This window comes from Venturia canescens, chromosome 8, assembly GCF_019457755.1.
Source record: "Venturia canescens isolate UGA chromosome 8, ASM1945775v1, whole genome shotgun sequence".
Classification (NCBI taxonomy): domain Eukaryota; kingdom Metazoa; phylum Arthropoda; class Insecta; order Hymenoptera; family Ichneumonidae; genus Venturia; species Venturia canescens.
In genome coordinates, this window is record NC_057428.1 from 12,479,472 (window position 1) to 12,495,539 (window position 16,068).

Sequence of the window (16,068 nt, forward strand, 5' to 3'; positions counted from 1 at the left end):
TTCTAGGCCTCGTTTTCTCCGTGTAGAAACATTTCCTTTTGGACGTTTTCAAAAGATCGATGGAGTTTCCTGAGTTGAAAAATGGGAAAAAGGATTCAAGGATATTTGGAAATCGATGAATTCGGAATTGTCGCGTTACGGTATTCAAAACTGTCTCTTCTTCTCGCATCCTCTCCTTCCATGCCTCGGAGATGAATCAGTGATAAAGTGCGAACAATCTTCCCGCGAGTCGGGCTCCCCTAATTGGCAAGTTAAACACGTTTTGCGAAATACATCGTTCTGGAAAATCTGTAAATGTAATCGTTAACGCCTCTCACACCGTTTAAACTTACTTGAATTACTGCAATTTACGATTTCTTACCAACACACATTGCACTATTGTGCACGAATATTCGCTACTCTTTGAGCCACTCCATTCAAATTCCCCTTAACACGCGGTGTCATTCGCTCAAATTAAAAAACTACGAATCCTCTTTTTACATAATAAAATCTGATGATTTTTTCTTTGCAGATACTGAAACAAAAATATTCGAGGATTTTCGAAATATTTTATACCCAGAATTTTCGCTTGATCAAAGAGAATCCGCATCTTTTATCCCTTTTTCTAGAGCTCTCGAAACGGTTCGCAGAGAACCTGCTATTTGCTGATTAATTTTTGATGCGTTAAATTCATAGCAAGGCTTCCGGATTCATCGGAAAGCTGCGTGCTTCGTTCCCACATAAAAAATCGATAAATCCTGTTTCCGTGCTCGAGAAGCTTTTTCAAAACCGAAATAACCTGTTTTTCTTTTCGTTTGCTAACTCAATCCCGCAGAGAAAACATCAATTTTTTTGCGCTCCCGAAAGATATTCGATTTTATGAAACTTCTGAATTATGAATAATACACGGGAGCGCCTTTACGACGCGCGAACAAGCTACCAAAAAGATCAGAGGCAAAACACCAGAAAGTAGAGTGAACTTCCGGCGGATTGCCAGAAAGCACACGATCCCAGAAAGCCTGGACGTAAAACGGAATCGTTAAAAACGTCGAGTTGTGCATACCTTTCGAGCATATATACGTATATGTAAACGTACATCGGTGGCGTCAATCAGAAAAGTTCCGCGTCCAATTACGCCGCCTCTGCCGAGTGATTCGCCGACGGAAAGACTCTGCGAATAAAGCATGCACATATGGCGAATTTCTTGCAAAATCGTACTGCATGAAACGAGGCTTTTTCATTCCTGTCAAAACGTAACTTCCCGCGTACTTAAATATCATTATGAAGTCAAAAAAAACCTAATGGAGCGAGTACTTTTTTTCCATCGTCATTTCTGAACGCGAGAGAACGAATCACGAACAAAAACAGAAGAGAATCATTTCCAGGACGAGTGTCATCGCGAGCCTCAATTAAATAGAAGCGAATATACGAGCGGAAAGGAAGAATCAATGAATATTCAATCCGACGATATAACGACGATAGAAAAATCAAATCTGTTTATATCAAAATTGATTCGATGCGATGACGCGTGTGAGTGTTATCGGAATGCCCTATATTTTAACGAGTACGAATGTGAGTGAGGTTGAATTTGTGAACGTGTGTATGTCCGTTTGACGAGAGCAAACTCGCGAAGCGTTCTCGTTGATCCACAATCCCGTATATGCACACATAAAACTCTTTTTTTCGTGAAATGACGATTGAGAGGAAAAGGCGGGGATCTCGTATATATCGAGCTTTTTTCGCGAGAAAAAATAGCTGGTCAACTATCGTGGAGCTCCGCTAAGAATAGCTGCAAAAACGCTTCCTACGAAAGAGCATAAGTTGAAAAGAATAATCGAATTCTGCTTGACTTCGAGTTTTGTGCAAGATATGCTAGAAATTAATGAAAGGTTTCGCGTCAGTTGTGCTGAAATGAAAAAAAAAATAGGAAACTCGTTTTGAGTGGTTTTCTCGAATTTCTAATGAATTTTAATGTCAGCTAATAACGCGCAACCAAGTCGCAATATTGCTGCCGATTCTGATTCCGCATTGGAGAAACTAGTGCACTCGGAACAGCCTGCAATGTTCCGAGCACATTGCGCTTTCGTTGCTTCGTAATTGGAAACTGCAAAACGCTTCGAGTCGAAAATATAGTTAACAAAATTAACGTTTGCTGCGAGCGTTATCTAAAAATGGTTAATTAACCAAATCCGTAGTATCTTTCTACTTCTCCAGAAAGCGTGCTTCAGGGAAAGAGCAAACCGGCCGTTTGTGCGGGCTCGACAGGAAGCAAGTTACGAAGCTCAGCAGCAGGAAACATTAATGCTATGACATGCTTGGGAGGAAAACGATTCATCGGGATAGCACGCGTCGAACATCGAGCAAAAGGAACTGCACACGGAATCTTGCATTATTTATTTGTAGTTGGTTCGTCGCTGAAGACGAATGAAACGTTTGAGAAGCACTTCACAGGGAAAGAGAGAGAGCCAAAACTAAGCACGAGCAGCAAAGTCCTAAGTACGATAAGTAAGCACGTGCATAGGAACGTACGAAAATGAGGTGAGCTGGTAAAACCGCAACGCTCAAAAAGATTACTGTTAGAGTTTTATTTCACCTGGTTTGGTAAAACAAACAGAATTAATGATACAATTTATATAATGAACGAATAAAAAAAATCTACACAAGATTGGTTGGATATGTGTTTTGACTCAAGAATCGTTTACACAAGCGAATGAAATCTCTTAACAGGCTTGTACAAAGCAACATGAATACTATTGATTAGTATCGCCATTTTGATACAATTTTCAGATACTTCAAGTTCTATGCTCATAAGTGAAGGAAGTCTCAGTATAGACTTGAGAGCATGACTTGACCAAACTACTTGATTATTGAAAGAATTAGTCCAGTAGCGAGACAACCTTCGCATAGGCTTTGGACGAAAGAAACTTACTTGACTAAAAAAGTTCAGAAATGTATGGCGAGTGAAAGAAGTTGTCAATAAAGACTCGTCATACGCTCACGATGTCAGAAAAAATCAATCATATTGATAGTTGAATGCAGATATTTTAATATATTCACGAAGTTACCTTGATTAGTCGTGCAGAATTAGATTATTTTCATATTCTTGACGATATTTTACTGAGATTGACAACCTTTGTAATCAATTATAAATCCAAGAAATCAGGAACAAGAATGTTGTTTTATTCCATTTCATGACCATTAAGGAGGGTGGATCACGAAATCAAAATAATCAGAATTTGATAAAATTTGGTGATAACATTCTTTGGCATCGAGTATACGAATACAATTTTTTTTTAATTTTTTTACCACGTGGTCATCGCATAATTGAGCACTAAATCGAAGTTCTTATGCACAAGATCTGTGTATATGTAAACTCTATGCTTATACACGTGAACTTTAGTGTTCAATTACTCGAGAGTTATGTGGAGAAAAATCTAAAAAAATTTATATTATTTTATATATTTTCAAAGAATACATTTACCAAATTTTATTAAATTCTTATCATTTTGAAATTCTTAATATTTTTAACATGGTTTAGCATGACAACATTGTATCGTCGTGATCCACCCTCCTTAATACAGAAAGCTCTTCTTCCGAGTTTAACGAAACACACTCAAAATCAACAAGAAGAGAAAACTTACTAAAAACAAAATTCATTTCCATTTTTTTTTTGTTTTTCTCACATTGTCGATCTGAAAATTTGGTAACCACATTCACTTTCTCCAAACAATTACAGTAAAAATGGATGAAATCGTGATAATAAAGAGCTGAATGATGAAAAATAACGTAAAACAAAGGAAAAATAGAAGAAAGAAGAAAGGAAAAGCCGAGCTGAGAGAGAAGAAGAAGGGTAGAAGGGAAGATACTCGAAGAGGAAAAAACGGGGGGAAAAGGGAGGAAAAAAGTGAGACAGACAAGTATACGGTAAGGAATGTAGGAAGCGCGTACGCGCACGAAACTCTTGGAAGTTACGACGATGCAAAGCACGTAACTCCGACCTTCTTAACCGCACACTACGAGAAAAGGACCAAGAGAAAGGAAGAAAGAGCACTGCAGTACAACCACTGGGTGAACTTAACAGAAACGCGTATAGCGGAATCGTAACGGGGTATCGTAGTAAAAGCTCCGAGCATAACATTGCGCGCCTCTTCGCTCGATTCGCTCCATAGCTACACCAGCCTCATTTATTTATATACACGTGTATGTGTAAGTATACACAGAAACGCACATCGCATCTCTTGTGGCTTCGCTACACTCCTCCACCACTTCCAATATCCACGAATAAATAAAAGATCAACGAAGGAATTCACAGTGGATATGTAACAGAAATGCCCTTCTTTCCTCTGCCCCCATCTCTTTCTCTCTTTCGCACCATCCTTTTCCCCCGTTTTCTTACAGTATTTTTCTTCCATCCCTGTCCCTCACGCATCCCGGAAAATACTGTGCTGTGCTCCCATCTTCCCACGAGGAAAGTGTAACCCAGCTCATCCGGTTTACTCACCTCACGATCCGGATTCGCAAGAGACGCCACACTCACATAAACGTACTTTCGCCCTGTGCTCTCTTTTTTCGGCAGCCTAAATTCGCTACGGAGTCTCAGCGAACAAGAAACGGAGTCTTGGAGTTTAACGACTGATTATCGTGCCACAATCTCTACAAATTAAAAAAAACATGAACAAAGTTTTCAACACAAATCACTTCCCAACTGGAACATCTAATAATTTAGCGACAGAAATGTATCTTCTCGAACGAATTTCGACCTGGAAACGTTTCATTTTTTCCCATCTTTTATCAAGATTAATCGTCATTTGTCTACGTCCCAATCATATTTATCATTTTTGGCTGCACGAAAGAGAAAAACGAGGCGAAACAAAGTTTGCCTTAATTACAGAGAGTTATTTTAACAACAGCACGGTTCTCTAATTGACAATGAAAGGTGAAATAAAATGAGGCTTCTCTTTCCTCTGCAATCCTCACTTGACCCTTATAACGTCGGAGAAGCCAGCGCGCATATCAGGTCATAATTACTCAACTCCACTGGTGGTGTCGCTTTTTTTTACTTCGTTAATCATACTCTCTAATGTTCTCGGTGCGAGAACGATGTAGCTCCCGGTCTGACCCGTGCACACCTTCACTACTTGCGAATTGCCTGGGGCTTCGGTAGCGCGTCTTCGTTGACATTTCTCTCACATCTGCATTTTACACGAGAAGAATTTATGTACTCGTTGCTGTATTATTCATGCACGATATTCCTGTGAGGTCTGACCCACCACGGAAATTTCTACTAGCAGCCACCAACTCTTTTGAACATTTGCAGAAGACCAGACTCTCTTTCCACGACGATCAAATTTTTCGTTCAATTCCGTGATGAACGTCGATAACCGAACGAAATGAGTGAACCGCGATCGATCCAATTAATGAATAATTCCGCACAATCCTCTCGTTCCAATCCTAAACCTCAAATTCATTCGCATTTCCCCAATCGCCGGGTCGCGCAAAACTGAAAAATTCATTTTCTTTCCAGGATACGTTAAAGCGGCGTTGATTCATTCGAAATTTCATATGCACAGCACATTTTTTGCAGGGGAATGAATGTGTAGCACTCGACTTAAGGGCTTATGTACACTTGGAGCGGATGAAAAAACGTGATTTTCTTGAATTTTTTTCTCATAAGAAAATAAATGTTTATTGAAAAACTGTGAACGACATTTATTAGTACGTATGCTCATGTACTTGGACAACTTTCATCATTTTTCTTCAACTCCGGCTGTATTCCAGTAGCACCTTTTGTTAAGCATCAGTTGATTTTTTATTTAAAAAAAATGGCGACAGTTTTAGCAAAAAATTCATTTTTTGTGGTGCTAAATTTTCGGTTTTCTCGTTACAATTTTTTCTCCCCAACAAAATACGAAATCTTTCGTCCAGGCCCTAGCTATTAATAACAAATAAGTACTATTAATTTGGTATGGATCGGATTAATAGTTTTTTAGTAATCGCGTCCACCGCAAAAGTATTTTCCAAAAACGACTATTCTGAGATAGTAATCGCGTTCAAAGACCCAAGTACTGGACGACTGCGCGCACCGAACGGCCGGTTAAATACCCACGAATCTAATGCTCCGATCTCTATGAAATTCGGTGAGAATATTCTTCAGACATTCTACTTGAAGAATATCCAATTTTAAAACATTCAATTTTTCCACCCATCAAAAGTGTATAATAAAGCCTCAATGAACATATTTTTTCAATGTCTCCGAAAATTTGTTCGTACGCTCACAATTATGATAAATAAATACCAATATTTTTCCTCGTATCTGCTTAGTCATAGAAATTCACTGACTACATCTGAAACAGACAGCTCAATATTTGAATGTATGAATTCGTTGATACGTGCTCATATACACGTGTTTGGACAGTATCGCGCGCACTCTCAGTATATATGTATCATTGAACATGGCTCTATGAACATATACACGTGGAAGCCCCTCCTATCAATCCGCTCCGCAGCCACGAGCATGTAGGGCCTACTAATTATATGTGCCTGACAAACATTGATTGCGCATCAACCGTTTACGTGTTAACGTGTCGCGAACAGCCCCGTAATAAATTTGGCAACATAACATCCAACCGGGTTCGGAGATCGAGGGACTCGGATTTCACCAAATATTATCATTATACATACAGTTTTCAACCATTAATTAATCAACGATTTGATACTAAGGTTATTCAAACAGAGATCATAATTGAAAGGGGTGGAGTGAGCATTGATGGAGCTCATGAACGGAAGCATAAAAGCTTGATGAATAATGGTAACAAGTTTCACTTGGGTTGCGTATCGTTCGCAGTGAATTAAATACCGAGTCGTTAAATCCATGGCTCATCGAGGCGTGGATTGTTTCGATTTTGAGGGAGTTTGTTCCATTTTTCGATAACCTTGTTCACGCCAGAAGGGACCGAGACGGAGTCGACGGAGTAATTGTGTCAAGCACAGAATTCCTCGAGATCTCGTTCCTCCGCGTTGCTCCCACATCCGGTTATTCTCCGCTCCACCATTACTCGATCTTCCGCCATTACTACCCATTCGCCGGAAATCCACACAACGAGACAAGCTCCCCAACAAAGAGTTGCCTCGCTCCGGGAACAGCTTGCTTTTCTCTCGGTTTTCCTTGGGCTTACCAGGACAATGTCAGTCGCCAGCAAAGACATTTGTCGACGAAGCTATACAACGAAGAAGAGCCCTGAGACTTCACGAGGCCCAAATATTCGATAAAGCCATTAAGATCTTCAGAGAGATAAATAACGAAAAAAAGAATTGTAACGCGACAGAGTGGGGGAGTAAAAAATGAACGTGTGCAACGAGGGAATGTTTGTTCATCTTGTGCTCCTCCGGTGAACGCTGTTCCCATATTTTCTACAGCTCTCTATATGAAGCAGTCCCTCTTTCCTCTCTTTATTTACGATCTTTCTTGGGTAATGGGTGTGGCGTTAGCTACCAACTGGAAGAACGGCTTACCAAATCCCTTTCCCCTTCTTCTTCTTCTTTTTCTTCTTCTTCTTCTTCTCCTTGTACATGATCCGCGCTCCACTTCCTTCGCTATTTGCTCCATGCTCACTTTTCCTACAGTCTTCATCTGCCAACATCCCCCTCGTTATTCCTCTTTCTCTCTCGTTACGGCATTTTTATTTTTGTCTTGTTCTCTGCCGTGCTGGATCTCTTGCTCGAAAATATGGTAACCTCCATATAGGCTTAACAGGGTAAGCTGCTGCATGAACATCCTAGCGCCATCTGTATCCATAAAGGATATAAACGCGCAGCCATCATATCAAGTCCTGCGTGTTGTCGGTGCGGTGCACTTGCTATCAAACGTTAAGGTTGTTGCATAAAGTTTTTGAGGCGAACACATGTCTATTAAAATGTTTCTATTTGTTGATGAATATCTCCTGAATGTACTGTTTCAAGAAAAACTGAGGTTACCACATTCTTTTAGAGAAATTCAATGTCGAAGTTGAATAAAAATGTTATTTTACTGCATCGTTTGAATGGATTATATCACTCTTATTAAGGAGGGTGGATCACGAAATCAAAATAATCAGAATTTGATAAAATTTGGTGACAACATTTTTTGGAATCAAGTATACGAATACAATTTTTTTCAAATTTTTTTACCACGTGGTTATCAAATAATTGAGCGTTAAATCCAAATTCTTATGCACGAGATGTATAACTGTATATATGTAAACTCTATGCTTATACACGTGAACTTTAGTGTTCAATTACTCGAGAGCTATGTGGTGGAAAAATCAAAAAAAATTATATTGTCTTATATATTTTGAAAGAATACATTTACCAAATTTTATGAAATTCTTATCATTTTAAAATTCTTAATATTTTTAACGTGGTTAGCATGGCAACATTGTATCGTCGCGATTCACCCTCCTTAATGAAGAAAATCATTTGAAAAACGACAGTTCGGTTCAGGACGATATATGGAATGATTTTACTGAAAAGAACAGATAGTTTACCGACTTAAATGACAAGAAATCACCGAAAATATGTGATTGGTTCACGATCATATCGGGTCAACTGAGACTGCGCCGTAGAAATGCGGCAACGTTGCAACCGCGACACCAGCGGGAGCAATTCCTTGACAGGCAGTCGTTGACATAATAACTTCCAAAAACACCAGGCGAAACAAATAATACATACACAGAGACATAGGGCTCACTGCATCCAACCCAACAGCTGAGTACGAAGAAATAATGCAACGTTGCCAAACTTTGTCTTTATTTCAACGCAATTTTCAATTACTGCTACTACTTCTTAATAATTAATATTATCATTCGCACACTTGAACATTTTCGCATTGTTCAACTGAACGAATAGTAATCATTGAGTATCTATAAGGTGGCTTTGCTGCCGTCACTCAATGTCTTCGCCTCTTAGCCCCGCCCTCTAAAAAGACTTAGCAACAACCTTAAATGAAAGGAAACGCGGCAGCATCAGAATACGAAGGTCGCAAGGGTAGCCACGACACAAAAAGACAACGATAATGTCTTTTTCATCTTCGACTACAAGAAAACCATTGCGTGCTTCGTTATTCTTTATTTTTTATAGAAGAAAACACTAATGATATTTCATAAAATATGAAAACCAGAAATAATGGCTATCTCATGCATGGTCACGTGCTTCCTTCAAAAATTTCATTGGTACAGAAATTCGGATAATCAAAATTCTACACGAGATCAGCATCCGGAAATTACGTTTTTCTCTATCATTTCGAATATCCTCGATCTTTTCTCCCCTGTTTTTCCTACGGACATAAATACAGTAGTTGTGTGCATATGCAACGTTTCTCTCGCTTCGGCTCTCGGCTAAGTTCCGTGAATGAGTTAATGGTGCGCCTGTGGCATTTCAACAAACTGTGCAAAGGGTATTATTGCTTCGACCAAGTTCACGAGACTCGCATTTACAAAATCTCGCAACGGTAGATACACGCTCCCATTTATGCATCAAACTCTGCATTTCTATACCGAATTCAACTCGGTCTCGGTAATGAATATTTGAATACATACTTCGTGGAGGAATATCGAAAATATTTATAAATTAAGTTAAATGCGCAGGATTGTTAATAGCACAAGGAATTTACGGTGGTTTGAATAATGAATGCATGGGAAGGGCTCATAAATTAAGTGCATGACTCGTTTCGTATCAATTAATTTAGTAATTCTTTCTGTAAATTAGTTTTTTTTAAGGAAATTTATCAATCCTACTTTCCATGTTATTTCATGACCGAGTTCTCAACTTTATTCACTACTTTCGTTAATTTCCTTATCGTATGATATTCTTCTAATTCTCACGGAACGTCGGGGTTCTTAATTGAGACGGAGAAACTTTCTAATCAAGCAGGATTGTGCTTAATCCATTCGTCATTTTGAAATTCTCGAAGGAAGCAACGGAATTGGAAAATTGCATCCCTTTCTTCGTCTGCTTTCCAACTATTTCGCGATCTTCGACTTCCTGCCAAGTCTCTCATTAGATCCATGCGCAGCTCAGCTTCAGACAACATTAAATTGCAATATAGCGAATGCCGTATGCTAATATCCGTACCTTTGGAGCAGAGACCGTTTCCCCGGTGTTGAAAGTTAAAGTTTCACCAGACGAGCCTGTTTATTCACGTATGTGGCTTGTGTTTATTATCATGCGGAGCATTGTTCTGTACCCCACATGTGACATTGCCATTAAGGTATTTTGAATTCCATGTTTTCCGCATTCTACAACAGCGCACTTTAGATACACGGGAATTCAACTGTGGAGAAGAAAAAAAACCATTATTCGTTTCTTTGCTCGGTGATTACGTTAAAAAAGTAGTTCGGCCATTCTATGACTAGTCAAGTTTGCGACTACTTTGTGTTGATTAATTTTAAGTCTAAATAATTAATAAAGTTAATAAACACTCACGTCGAGAATATTTTTATCGTAAGAATGTAATAAAATGCTTTAAAAATATGATAAAAGATAAAATTTATACTTCGACTTGATTATTTAAAGATTGAGCCGGTACCGATGACACTTGAAATACACATAACCTAGGGAACATTTTTATTGTGCGAAAGAAAGTTTATATCATGGTTTTTTATATATGGTCAATTCATTTGAAAAAAGCGAAGCTACTAGACGAATGAAGCACGTGAGTCAGTTTGAGAAATAAATTTGATGAAATTCCCGCGATTCTCGAATTCGCTCTAAAGTTTTTTCATGTTTTTTTTTTTTCTTAAAAGTCCCGTAAGATAATGTTCTTTTTACAGGAACGGAATCGGTGATGAATTTTCTTGAGGATACAAACTTTTCCGGATCTCGAACACCGTACAATTTTTTCCGATTAATATTATTGTGAGCTCTCCCATAGGGCACGGTGTTAAAAACTCAAAATTTTAAATGAAATAATTCAAAATTTTGCCTCGTAAGAAGCCCCGGAACTGTGCTTATCGTTATCAGGGGGCCTTGAATTATCATGTACCGCAAAAAAAAGTGGCCCCTCACCATACTTGATCGGACGGCCGAACTGCTTTAAAATAAGTGACAAACTTGGTTGACTGATCGAGACATATTTCACAAAAATTCTCGAGTCTCGATATTAAAAATTTCGTTAACTTCGGTAAATAGATGAGAGAAAAATTAAAATTAGTTGCTCGCACGAACCCACGTGAAAAGCAACTGAATTCTCTTATACGAAAAAGTAAAAAAAAATTGTAACCCAATGGACTCGGTTGCATATATTTGCACGAGAACACGTTTTCAGTGTGTTTATAATTTCTATCTCAGTTCTCGTGGGAAAGGGGAAGCAGAAGGGGGAAGAGGGGCAAGTTTGCCAGCTTTTCGGCTTTGCAGGTTACAAACGAGTCGTATTATCCACGTGTACGTCAAAATATATATGTATAAAGCGATGCAAAAGCGGTGCTTACAGGGCAAGTGTACTTGGATATTCAAGAAAGTGTAGGGATACACGTCGAGTGAGGAAAACCGGCAACGAATTATTACGTCTTTCGCAACCACCTTAACACACACTCTATATACTTGAGCAAATATATAATTAAGAACGTCATCAAGTACACTTGAAAATTATTACATTAAGATCTCTAAGCCGAGAAAGTCGTCGCGAAGAGTTTAAAAAAATAAAAAACACTTTGAGTACGTTTCGAGTTAATTACGCATCCATATCGCGGTCACATCATATATTCACGTGTACTTTGGGATAAAAACGTTAAAATTCATAAGAAGATTGCCACGAGCGAGATTTTTCCACGCCACTCGTCGATTTTCTTTCCACGCCCGATGAATCACCACCTCGAGCGTTATCGAGTTTTACCTCAAATCTCTCATACGCCCTCGAGTAAAAGACCGGAAAAAAATCCAGATCTTGAGCACATATTGCACCGCGCGCGAGGATGAGAAAAAACATGAGACATCACAGCTATTAAAATTGGTCTGGCACCCGTAGGAAAGAGTTTTCTGGACGCCGGATGAGTGGCCTCGTATATACGTTGCTGGAGAGAGGTAAAAAACTTCTTTATACACGACGATGTACCGCGGGCATCGTCGCGTGCGGCGGGCTTTTCACGAAAAAGCTTCGAGAACGAGAACCACCGTGCGAGATATGTTGGCCACGTAGCCGGTGTTCACGTCTGTCGAGCCTCAGGAAAAGCGGGGGGGCGCGTTGAGGAGCTCTCGAGGCTACGAAAAGGGGCGTCGAATACTAGTGGGTTGGGGAGTTTTTAGTAGCTCGACACGACACACTCGACGAATCATTGTTCCGTGAAAAAAATTTTTTTTTTTTTGAAATAATAAAAAAAATTAAAGTAAACACGACTGAGACACGAAAAATGAATTTGAGAAGTGAAGAATTAACAAAAAATAAAAATAATATTACCCGCGATTAAACGAGGCGAGAAAAAGAATGTACTTGAGGTTTCTGTATTAATTAGAGAAACGACAGGTAAAGGATTTCTCTCGTGAAAAACGTGCTTTGTATATCCCCGAGATTTCGTTCGTTAGATCTCACTTTTTTCTCACCTACTTCAATATATCCACTGCTCCGAGATATAAAGCAAACGCAATCCGAAATGGCTTGGACATACGTGCATTCGTTTATCGTTCAAAGACCCGGAAGTTTCTAGGAAAAGTCTTAAAGCGGCTTCTGACATTCGTTCGGAAACATCATAAGAGAAAAATACAATCTGCGGCTGTCTTGGAAACGCTAGTGTACAAAGATTTTGAACATCTTACGAATTTGAATAACCCAGACGATTCCGAAAAAAATATTCAATCTCGGATAAAATTTGAGCTGACAGTCACGAGGGATATGACAACTCCGAATCAATTGATTTTAAGAAATAAAACGTTCTGAATGAGAAAGAAAGCTGGTGCTCAAAATAAAAGGATTTGTTGTTACTGATTGTATTTAAATTCACTGGTTTTGAGAAAATTTCAAAGTCTCTCAACTGAAGAGGAAATAAGGGACAAAGATGGATGGATATAAAATGATACACATGTGGTGTGAGGGAAGGAAAACTTGAGTGACGTACAGAGCCTTTTCGCGCCCAACTGAGGGCGGGGGAAGCATCAGGTTGTTCGATTGTTCGGCAGCCAAGCAAATTCCCGTCCCCCAACCTCGATAGTTTATCTTTTTTCATCCTCCCCTTTCACAGAGCGCCTTTCCTCTTTCACGCTTCGCGGAAATAAAATAGACGTACAGAGCCCTCCAAAATCTATTTTACGGAAAAAGGACATTTTAAGGATACTCGCGGGAATAAAAACTTGCAATTCTTTTTCAATCACGACCCATCAGCCTACTCTTTAAGGGGAGGTCCTGCGTTAGAATGTCAAAATATCTATTGTTTTCGGAAACGTTTTTAGCATGGACGGAAATAACGCAGCATAGCGAACTTTTCGGTATAGTTTTAAGAATGTTTCAAGAGTACATTGTTTTAATGTGAGAAATAATAATTTGCTTTATGCGCAAATCCGATTGTCGAGGTTTCTCAGCTGTCTATAATGGGGAGATTTTAATTAGTGTCTGCAACCAAAATTCTCATTTTTTTTACATTTTCATATATTTTTCTTCCATATGAGCCTATAAAAACTTGAAAAAATTGCGAGATTCTATATTTTTAGCGAGTTTGAAAGAAAACTCTACTGAAGAAGAAGAATATCACTTTAACGCGCTGTAAATATAAAATTTCGCAATTTTTCGCGGGTTTTTATAGGTTCATGTCGAAGAAAATATATGAAAATGAAAAAAAAAAAATTGGTATTTTTGTTGCAGACAATAATTACGATCTCCACATTGTACGCAGGTGAGAAACTTCGACAATCAGACTTGGCGCATAAACCTTGTACAAATTAGTATTTCTCACACGAAAAAAATGTTTTTATACTTTTGAAATGTCCTTGAAAGTATACCGAAAAGTTCGCAATAGTGAGTTATTTCCGTCTATCCTAAAAATATTCCCGAAAATAATCGTTTTTTTTTTTACTTTCTCAAGCAGCCCCCTTAATCAATGCGGAATCATGGGTGAACCCGAAAACCCTGATCGAACTCGTGCATCTTCAGACTCTTCAATCTAACGTTACTTTTGCAGTTGCTTGTATATTGGAACTCTTATGGAAATAGTCTATGTAAGAGAAATGGTACTGTGATGCATGGCACAGCTGGGTTTCGTGACGTACCGGGCTTTTTCTTTCATTCTCCATTTTTCTTCTCCGCTGGAATATGAAAGCGTATTTTCCGAGCTTACTATACGTTCATCTCGAAGACTTCCTGACAATATGGTCAGAAATGGCTTCTCCATATTTCTACCCTTTAAATATATCTTTAGCAATACCAGAATCAATAGATTTCCTAATTCTTTGAAAATCTCTTGGATTCGATGAATTCTGGCTGTCAAAAGTCTGGGCAAACTCGAAAATATGGAGAGCTGAGTAAAAATGAACGTGCCGCAGCAATTCTTTCTTCGTTTTCGACCTTAAAGCACGGTACGTTGGAAGAATAAAAAGTGTCGATTTTCTGCATCGTGAAAGAAGATAAAACTGAAAAAAAGCCAAAGTTATTTTGACAATTATACGAATAAAAGGGGAAAACAAACTCGTCAAGCCGAATGAAAGTGACCGAAATGAAAGTATTTCTAGCGAACACCGACCCTCTCGCCCTCCGCCCTACGTCGACTCACATTGACGTTTGAAACTCTGTCCCATCGACCATCAACTTCCAGAGAATGACTCGACGTCAGAGCTCTGGACGCGAGTAAATAAATCGGGGGGATTATCGTCCTGAAAAAAATCACTATCCAAGAGCCACGTCGGTGCTTTATCGTCCAAAGTTTAAAATTTACTCGCTCCACTGGCATTTTCTTACGTACACACATGCAGCTGCATCATATTATTCGTTATAGAACCAACGACAGATTGACTTTTTATGGCTCTACGTTCCAATCGATTGGCTCCATTTTTATAAGCCCTCCTTTGCCTTTGTTTTTCTACCAACATTCATTTCAGGCAAACTGTGGTCTTCGACTATTCCAAAAATGTATTTCCTGCTACGAGGACTTCTTATCTGGAAAACTAATATTATTTTTTTTGGCATTTTCTTGGAGTTTTTACTGCCCTTTCAAATTTGTGCAACGCACAATTCACGATGAAAATATTGTATTATTTCTCAAGCAGCAACTTTTTTTCGACTCTAAAAATCTATTTTTTTCTCCAACAATAGAATCGGATAAATACATTTTCTTTGTTTCCATATTGTTATACTTATTTTAGAAAGTGTACGCTTCATTTCGAACACTCATTGTTCAACTTCTCGTTCTTCCCCGTTCTCATTTTGTCTCTCTTCAGCTTCCGCAGATTTTCTTCTCGTTCTTTCCAACTTCGATTTCACCCGCTTCAATCTTCAACCTCTTTTCTGTCCCTGTGCCTTTTTCTCCTTTTTTCACCCCCAGAAATCTCATCTTCATCTCGCCAAGTTTCACTTTCCACTGTTACACCGAGAGAGCTGCTTCCAAAGCACGAGAATCCTTCATATCGAGCTTCCTCCGCTCTCACATGCCACTTCACCTTACTTTGTTTCTCGCATTTGCCTCGTTGGAAAATTCTTCCTGCAGCTCTTTTTACTCTCCGTTTTCTTACCTCCAAATTTTTCGTCTCTCTTCACATGCCACTGTTTTCTACTTCTCGTTCTTTCCTCAATTCTCCCGAGCTTTGCCCCAACGCGAGGAATAAACCATGATAAAATTCTCACGTCCGTGTTTATGGTTGTGCGCGCCCCTGTTTTTCTACCTTTCCAACGAAACTAACACACAAAATGCATTATTTCTGTTACAGGAAGCGCATACATTATAAGATGGAGCGCTCCCCAGCTCATGGTCGTTGCGGTGCAGTACATTCTAACGGGACCCTACATGCCACCTTACGTACCTCAAAACCCTAATTAAGGTCATCTTTTTTTCATCAAATTATATAAAAACGTATAATATATGTGAAAAAATATGTAAAATAGATGTGAGATACATTCTGCGGGGGTTCGTCGACGTTGAA

The 16,068-nt window shown here is 38.9% G+C and overlaps 1 protein-coding gene across 1 annotated transcript in view; it reads left to right on the forward strand.

Moving 5' to 3' along the window:
- The window catches only part of LOC122414602 (lachesin-like), a 213,661-nt gene extending 197,593 nt beyond the window's left edge, over window positions 1-16,068 (forward strand). Inside the window, exon 10 of the mRNA XM_043426032.1 lies at window positions 15,856-16,068. Coding sequence (XP_043281967.1) covers window positions 15,856-15,965 — 110 coding nt within the window. The 3' untranslated portion in view covers window positions 15,966-16,068. The remainder of the gene's footprint in view (window positions 1-15,855) is intronic.